Below are 8,893 nucleotides of genomic sequence, written 5' to 3' on the forward strand. Positions count from 1 at the left end.
AAAACAATGTGAGGATCATCTTTGCGTTTTACGAAGTTCGTTCTGTAGAGTGAGTGGGCAAAGCTCACAATTTATTGCATTATCACGAATCTTGTTGCGAAACAAATCATTCCGGCCGGTCGACAGGGCTCTATCACCCAGGGCCCAACCGAAACACTATCAGGATGATACGGCGTAGCAGATGCCTCCACCACCAACCCTCTACACTCACTTTTAATTCAATTACCCGGTGACAAATTCTTCGCGATCATGAGAGCAAAACCACCACAACAACAACAACACGATCATTACGCAGATAGCGAAACCGGGCGCGCGCGCGAGTGCGCACACACCCCCTCTTCGGCAGCGTCCGAATTAGATAATGCGTCCCCAACCGTCTTGCAAGCCAGCGTGGTGGAGCGCCCTGAAAGTGAGCTGTGTGATCCGATTTAGATTACTTTGTCACTGATCCTGTGTGACGTTGATGGAAGGCGTGCGTATCGCACCCATCACGATCACTGTCCATGCTCACTCGCTCTGAAGTGTCTGGAGCAGTGTTTTTCCACTGCTGAGTCGCCAGAGGGTGGTTGAGGGTGCTCTCTTCTCCCCCACTTTCGCGAGGCGAACCAATCATTTCATTAGCCAAACCAATCAGTGCCAAACGCGCTCGGATGTATCCAACATGCGACTGCGGGTGCCGTGGACTTCAGTTCCTTTCGAGATCGCGAACGGTTCGTACCACAAGTCTGCAGCAGTGACGAACGCTTTTTCCATATTTTGTGCGCAGGAGTAGTGAGGTTTTGTGTATTTAAAAAAAAAGCATTACAAACAGTTTCATCGCTACTGTGTGCTAAATTGTGTTGTTCAAAAAGACGATGGCCGCACGGTGTGCGTTTGGCAGTAGAAATGCCCCTCCGGGACACAGCAGGAATCGCATACTGGCAGTCCTGTGCGCTCTCGCCCTCACCCTGCTGCTGTTCGGCGTAACGGCAGTCGATGGCAAGCGTGCGTTTGCGATCCGGATGCGCAGCAAGAGCAACCACAACACGGGCAGCGCGCTGGGGCGCAATTCGCGCAAGAACTATCACCACATGCACCAGGAAGGTGTCGGTGGGATGGTGCGAAACCCACCCGTACCGGACATACAGCCGCCCAGACCGATCGGTTGGAGCGTGGACGGTCACACGAACAGTCATCCGATAGGGCCACCGCCGGCCTATCCGGGACTGGGGCATCACGTCGTCCCCGGCGGTGGTGCACCGCCCGCTTACTCTCACTCCAAGATCAATCCGCCGAGCTACGCGGAAGCGGTAGGACATCAGCATGCGTACGCAGCGGCCGCACCACTCGTCGGACCGCGGCACTACGATTACAACCACAACAGTGCACTGTACGGGGATTCGAATGCGATCGGGTCCAGCTATGGGTCGAGCTACGGGTACCATCATCGCGGGTCGAGTCCGTTCAGCATGGGCAGCATTCTGACCGGGGCCGCCCTCTGGCATGTGGCGCACGGTGTTGGGCACCATCACCATCACGGCCATCACCATGGTGAGCATGGCATCAACTCGGAGGAGCAGCATTTCTACCACCACAACCATCCGGCCCATCACGGGGCGGGCGAAACGAGCACGTTGCCGCCGGAAGTCGAGAATCCGCACATCCAGGTGAACGCCAACTTTGACTTTGGCCCGTCACCCAACCCGCAGGAGGTACTGCCCGCCCAGGGGGACAGCAGCAGTAGCAGCAGCAGTACGACCAGTGTGCCGAGTGAAACGTGAATGGAGCAGCTTGCCGCCCGAAAATGAGGCACCACTCCCGGACAACATTCTCAGGCATTCTCTTCCTAAGTTTCCTATGCTCTCTCTCTCTCTCTGTGCAAAGTTCCTTTCTGTTTGTCTCAGGCCCGAGCGCAGGGTTCGGGCTTATCACTGGCAACTCTCCAGGCTTATGCTGTGTGTATCTTCTTGTCCACTGGGTTCACTTGGTTGGATCACGTTATTCTGGTTTCTGTAATATACGACTGTCTATTTATTATTGTAAATTTAATCGATGAACTCCCAAATGTCGACACGATCCCACTACTACTGGGATCGTACCTACATCCCCGCTGAGGCAACCCCACACAGTATGGCAGCTTAGCTCAGTACGCACACGGCCACTGGTGGTGGCAACAAAATGCAACTCTGGTGGATAGTTATAGTGCTAGCGGTAGGACAGGTAGCAGCAGGCCATGATACACCCGCAAGGAATTACTACGGTCTTGGAGGCATCATGAGGGTAAGATCAACAGCATCACCCTCAACATCGTCCCCGTCGGCATCGTTCCTGCGCTCCAAAATGATGCGCAATTTACGTCAGAGCCGACATTTTCACATTTCGCCGAATACGGGAGTCGTCGTCGGGCCGCCAGCGACCGAACAGCAGCACCCGACCAGGCCGGTTATGTGTCCGCCGGACCGGAAATCTCGTCTACACAGCAACGATCATCAATTGGTGGGTGACTATCGTTTGTATTTTATTTAATTCGTTAAGTGCTTGCGTGAAGCGTCGAACGAAGCGATGGATCGAGCGCCTGTACTGTTTGGTGTTTTGCGCAGGGTGCTCTAGCGGAACTCTTGCTCAGTGCCGATGAATTTACACTGCTCCTGATAGATGCGGACCGTTTTGAACGTGTAATCCGTGATGGTGTCTGTAAGCGAGAAAGGGTGCGAGAGAGCGAGTGAGAAGAAGAGAAATGGAACGTTTATTGTACTGATTTAGCGATTACCATGTATTTTTTTTTTTACAAACTAAATATTGATAATAAAGATTTTAGTCTGTTAGAAGCACTTTTTGGTTGTTTTTTTATTGTTTTTGAAAAAGGTAAAAAACAACGCGAAATCAGATTTTCTAAGGATTCTGCTAAGATTTTTCTTTACTTTGAAAACATTATAATTAAACACAATTCAAAACAAAAATATAAAAAGAAACTAAATATTAAAGAAACTTCATAAAAATCTTTTTCGCAAATATCTTGGTCGCAAATAACTTGGTAGCAAAACTCTTAGTCAAAATATTCCTTGTCCCAGATTCTTGGTCTTTTTGCGACATCGCGTAAGCTTTTGTGACAATCGCAGAAGTTTTTGCGACAATCGCAGCACTGTTTTGCGACAATCACAGCTGTTTTTGCACAATCTCAGAAGTTTTTGCGAAAATCGCAGAAGTTTTTGCGAAAATCGCAGAACTTTTTGCGAAAATCGCAGAAGTTTTTGCGAAAAATCGCAAAAGTTTTTTGCGAAAATCGCAGAACTTTTTGCGAAAATCGCAGAAGTTTTTGCGAAAATCGCAGAAGTTTTTGCGAAAATCGCAGAAGTTTTTGCGAAAATCGCAGAAGTTTTTGCGAAAATTGCAGAAGTTTTTGCGAAAATTGCAGAAGTTTTTGCGAAAATCGCAGAACTTTTTGCGAAAATTGCAGAAGTTTTTGCGAAAATTGCAGAAGTTTTTGCGAAAATCGCAGAACTTTTTGCGAAAATCGCAGAAGTTTTTGCGAAAATCGCAGAAGTTTTGCGAAAATCGCAGCACTGTTTGCGAAAATCGCAGAACTTTTTGCGAAAATCGCAGAACTTTTTGCGAAAATCGCAGAACTTTTTGCGAAAATCGCAGAACTTTTTGCGAAAATCGCAGAAGTTTTTGCGAAAATCGCAAAACCTTTTTACGAAAATCGCAGAAGTTTTTGCGAAAATCGCAGAAGTTTTTGCGAAAATCGCAGAACTTTTTGCGAAAATCGCAGAAGTTTTTGCGAAAATCGCAGAATTTTTGCGAAAATCGCAGAAGTTTTTGCGAAAATCGCAGAAGTTTTTGCGAAAATCGCAAAACTTTTTGCGAAAATCGCAGCACTTTTTGCGAAAATCGCACAACTTTTTGCGAAAATCGCAGCACTTTTTGCGAAAATCGCAGAACTTTTTGCGAAAATCGCAGAAGTTTTTGCGAAAATCGCAGAAGTTTTTGCGAAAATCGCAAAAGTTTTTGCGAAAATCGCAGAAGTTTTTGCGAAAATCGCACAACTTTTTGCGAAAATCGCAGAACTTTCGAAAATCGCAGAACTTTTTGCGAAATCGCAGAAGTTTTGCGAAAATCGCAGAAGTTTGCGAAAATCGCAAAGTTTTTGCGAAAATCGCAGAAGTTTTTGCGAAAATCGCACAAGTTTTTGCGAAAATCGCAGAAGTTTTTGCGAAAATCGCAGAAGTTTTTGCGAAAATCGCAGAAGTTTTTGCGAAAATCGCAAAGTTTTTGCGAAAATCGCAGAAGTTTTTTTGCAAAATCGCAGAGTTTTTTGCAAAATCGCAGAAGTTTTGCGAAAATCGCAGAAGTTTTTGCGAAAATCGCAGAAGTTTTTGCGAAAGCAGAATTTTTTGCGAAAATCGAGAAGTTTTTGCGTTTTGCGAAAATCGCAGAAGTTTTTGCGAAAATCGCAGAAGTTTTTGCGAAAATCGCAGAAGTTTTTGCGAAAATCACACAAGTTTTTGCGAAAATCGCAGAAGTTTTTGCGAAAATCGCACAAGTTTTTGCGAAAATCGCAGAAGTGTTTGCGAAATCGCACAAGTTTTTGCGAAAATCGCAGAAGTTTTTGCGAAAATCGCAGAAGTTTTTTGCGAAAATCGCAGAAGTTTTTGCGAAAATCGCAGAACTTTTTGCGAAAATCGCAGAAGTTTTGCGAAAATCGCAGAAGTTTTTGCGAAAATCGCACATTTTTTGCGAAAATCGCAGAAGTTTTTGCGAAAATCGCAGGTTTTTGCGAAAATCGCAGAACTTTTTGCGAAAATCGCACAAGTTTTTGCGAAAATCGCAGAAGTTTTTTGCGAAAATCGCACAAGTTTTTGCGAAAATCGCAGAAGTTTTTGCGAAAATCGCAGAATTTTTTTGCGAAAATCGCAGAACTTTTTGCGAAAATCGCAGAAGTTTTTGCGAAAATCGCAGAAGTTTTTGCGAAAATCGCAGAAGTTTTTGCGAAAATCGCAGAAGTTTTTGCGAAAATCGCAGAAGTTTTTGCGAAAATCGCACAAGTTTTTGCGAAAATCGCACAAGTTTTTGCGAAAATCGCAGAAGTTTTTGCGAAAATCGCAAAGTTTTTGCGAAAATCGCAGAAGTTTTTGCGAAAATCGCAGAAGTTTTTGCGAAAATCGCAGAAGTTTTTGCGAAAATCGCAGAAGTTTTTGCGAAAATCGCAGAAGTTTTTGCGAAAATCGCACAAGTTTTTGCGAAAATCGCAGTGGTTTTTGCGAAAATTGCAGAAGTTTTTGCGAAAATCGCAGAACTTTTTGCGAAAATCGCAGAAGTTTTTGCGAAAATCGCAGAAGTTTTTGCGAAAATCGCACAAGTTTTTGCGAAAATCGCAAAAGTTTTTGCGAAAATCGCACAAGTTTTTGCGAAAATCGCAGAAGTTTTTGCGAAAATCGCAGAAGTTTTTGCGAAAATCGCTGAATTTTTGCGAAATCGCAGAAGTGTTTGCGAAAATCGCAGAAGTTTTTTGCGAAAATCGCACAACTTTTTGCGAAAATCGCAGAAGTTTTTGCGAAAATCGCACAAGTTTTTGCGAAAATCGCAGAAGTTTTTGCGAAAATCGCAGAAGTGTTTGCGAAAATCGCAAAGGTTTTTGCGAAAATCGCAAAAGTTTTTGCGAAAATCGCAAAAGTTTTTGCGAAAATCGCAAAAGTTTTTGCGAAAATCGCAGAAGTTTTTGCGAAAATCGCAGAAGTGTTTGCGAAAATCGCAGAAGTTTTTGCGAAAATCGCACAACTTTTTGCGAAAATCGCAGAACCTTTTTGCGAAAATCATAGAAGTTTTTGCGAAAATCGCAGAAGTTTTTGCGAAAATCGCTGAAGTTTTTGCGAAAATCGCAGAAGTTTTTGCGAAAATCGCTGAAGTTTTTGCGAAAATCGCTGAAGTTTTTGCGAAAATCGCACAAGTTTTTGCGAAAATCGCAGAAGTTTTTGCGAAAATCGCAGAAGTTTTTTGGGAAAAATCGCAGCACTTTTGCGAAAATCGCAGAACTTTTTGCGAAAATCGCAGAACTTTTTGCGAAAATCGCAGAAGTTTTTGCGAAAATCGCAGAAGTTTTTGCGAAAATTGCACAAGTTTTTGCGAAAATCGCAGAAGTTTTTGCGAAAATCGCAGAAGTTTTGCGAAAATCGCAGAAGTTTTTGCGAAAATCGCTGAAGTTTTTGCGAAAATCGCAGAAGTTTTGCGAAAATCGCAGAAGTTTTTGCGAAAATCGCAGAAGTTTTTGCGAAAATCGCAGAAGTTTTTGCGAAAATCGCACAAGTTTTTGCGAAAATCGCTGAAGTTTTTGCGAAAATCGCAGAACTTTTTTGCGAAAATCGCACAAGTTTTTGCGAAAATCGCAGAAGTTTTTGCGAAAATCGCACAAGTTTTTGCGAAAATCGCTGAAGTTTTTGCGAAAATCGCAGAAGTTTTTGCGAAAATCGCAAAAGTTTTTGCGAAAATCGCAGAAGTTTTTGCGAAAATCGCACAAGTTTTGGCGAAAATCGCAGAAGTTTTGTGCGAAAATCGCAGAAGTTTTTGCGAAAATCGCAGAGGTTTTTGCGAAAATCGCAGAAGTTTTTGCGAAAATCGCAGAAGTTTTTGCGAAATCGCAGAAGTTTTTGCGAAAATCGCAGAAGTTTTTGCGAAAATCGCTGAAGTTTTTGCGAAAATCGCTGAAGTTTTTGCGAAAATCGCAAAAGTTTTTGCGAAAATCGCAGAAGTTTTTGCGAAAATCGCAGAACTTTTTGCGAAAATCGCAGAAGTTTTTGCGAAAATCGCAGAAGTTTTTGCGAAAATCGCAAAAGTTTTTGCAAAAATCGCAGAACTTTTTGCGAAAATCGCAGAAGTTTTTTGCGAAAATCGCAGAAGTTTTGCGAAAATCGCAGAAGTTTTTGTGAAAATCGCAGAAGTTTTTGCGAAAATCGCAGAAGTTTTTGCGAAAATCGCAGAAGTTTTTGCGAAAATCGCACAATTTTTGCGAAAATCGCAGAAGTTTTTGCGAAAATCGCAGATTTTGCGAAAATCGCTGAGTTTTTGCGAAATCGCACAATTTTTGCGAAAATCGCAAAACTTTTTGCGAAAAATCGCACAAGTTTTTGCGAAAATCGCAAAACTTTTTGCGAAAATCGCAGGAGTTTTTGCGAAAATTGCAGACATTTTTGCGAAAATCGCAGAAGTTTTTGCGAAAATCGCAGAAGTTTTTGCGAAAATCGCAAAAGTTTTTGCGAAAATCGCAGAAGTTTTTGCGAAAATCGCAGAAGTTTTTGCGAAAATCGCAAAGTTTTTGCGAAAATCGCAGAAGTTTTTGCGAAAATCGCACAAGTTTTTGCGAAAATCGCAGAAGTTTTTGCGAAAATCGCACAAGTTTTTGCGAAAATCGCAGAAGTTTTTGCGAAAATCGCAGAACTTTTTGCGAAAATCGCAGAAGTTTTTGCGAAAATCGCAAAAGTTTTTTGCGAAAATCGCGGAACTTTTTGCGAAAATCGCAGAAGTTTTTGCGAAAATCGCAGAAGTTTTTGCGAAAATCGCAGAAGTTTTTGCGAAAATCGCAGAAGTTTTTGCGAAAATTTCAGAAGTTTTTGCGGAAATTGCAGAAGTTTTTGCGAAAATCGCAGAAGTTTTTGCGAAAATCGCACAAGTTTTTGCGAAAATCGCAGAAGTTTTTGCGAAAATCGCACAAGTTTTTGCGAAAATCGCAAAAGGTTTTGCGAAAATCGCAGAAGTTTTTGCGAAAATCGCAGAAGTTTTTGCGAAAATCGCTGAAGTTTTTGCGAAAATCGCACAAGTTTTTGCGAAAATCGCAAAACTTTTTGCGAAAATCGCACAAGTTTTTGCGAAAATCGCAGAAGTTTTTGCGAAAATCGCAGAAGTTTTTGCGAAAATTGCAGAAGTTTTTGCGAAAATTGCAGAAGTTTTTGCGAAAATCGCAGATCTTTTTGCGAAAATTGCAGAAGTTTTTGCGGAAATTGCAGATTTTTTGCGAAAATCGCAGAACTTTTTGCGAAAATCGCAGAGTTTTTGCGAAATCGCAGAAGTTTTTGCGAAAATCGCAGAACTTTTTGCGAAAATCGCAGAACTTTTTGCGAAAATCGCAGAACTTTTTGCAAAAATCGCAGAACTTTTTGCGAAAATCACAGAAGTGTTTGCGAAAATCGCAGAAGTTTTTGCGAAAATCGCAGAACCTTTTTACGAAAATCGCAGAAGTTTTTGCGAAAATCGCAGAAGTTTTTTGCGAAATCGTCGCAGAAGTTTTTGCGAAAATCGCAGAAGTTTTTGCGAAACGCGCAGAAGTTTTTGCGAAAATCGCAGAAGTTTTTGCGAAAATCGCAGAAGTTTTTGCGAAAATCGCAAAACTTTTTGCGAAAATCGCAGCACTTTTTGCGAAAATCGCAGAACTTTTTGCGAAAATCGCAGCACTTTTTGCGGAAAATCGCAGAACTTTTTGCGAAATCGCAGAAGTTTTTGCGAAAATCGCAGAAGTTTTTGCGAAAATCCGCAAAAGTTTTTGCGAAAATCGCAGAAGTTTTTGCGAAAATCGCACAACTTTTTGCGAAAATCGCAGAACTTTTGCGAAAATCGCAGACTACTTTTTGCGAAAATCGCAGAAGTTTTTGCGAAAATCGCAGAAGTTTTTGCGAAAATCGCAAAAGTTTTTGCGAAAATCGCAGAAGTTTTTGCGAAAATCGCACAAGTTTTTTGCGAAAATCGCAGAAGTTTTTGCGAAAATCGCAGAAGTTTTTGCGAAAATCGCAGAAGTTTTTGCGAAAATCGCAAAAGTTTTTGCGAAAATCGCAGAAGTTTTTTGCAAAAATCGCAGAAGTTTTTGCGAAAATCGAAGAAAATTTTGCGAAAATCGCAGAAGATTTTTGCGAAAATCACAGAAGTTTTT

The 8,893-nt window shown here is 42.3% G+C and overlaps 1 protein-coding gene across 1 annotated transcript; it reads left to right on the top strand.

Moving 5' to 3' along the window:
- Positions 1-854: 854 nt before the first annotated feature.
- LOC121595535 (cation channel sperm-associated protein 1-like) lies at positions 855-1,760 on the top strand. The gene has a single exon (XM_041919576.1). It carries the CDS (start codon positions 855-857, stop codon positions 1,758-1,760), a length of 906 nt encoding a protein of 301 aa, XP_041775510.1.
- Positions 1,761-8,893: the final 7,133 nt, after the last annotated feature.

The sequence above is a fragment of the Anopheles merus genome, chromosome 3R (assembly GCF_017562075.2).
Source record: "Anopheles merus strain MAF chromosome 3R, AmerM5.1, whole genome shotgun sequence".
NCBI classification, from domain to species: domain Eukaryota; kingdom Metazoa; phylum Arthropoda; class Insecta; order Diptera; family Culicidae; genus Anopheles; species Anopheles merus.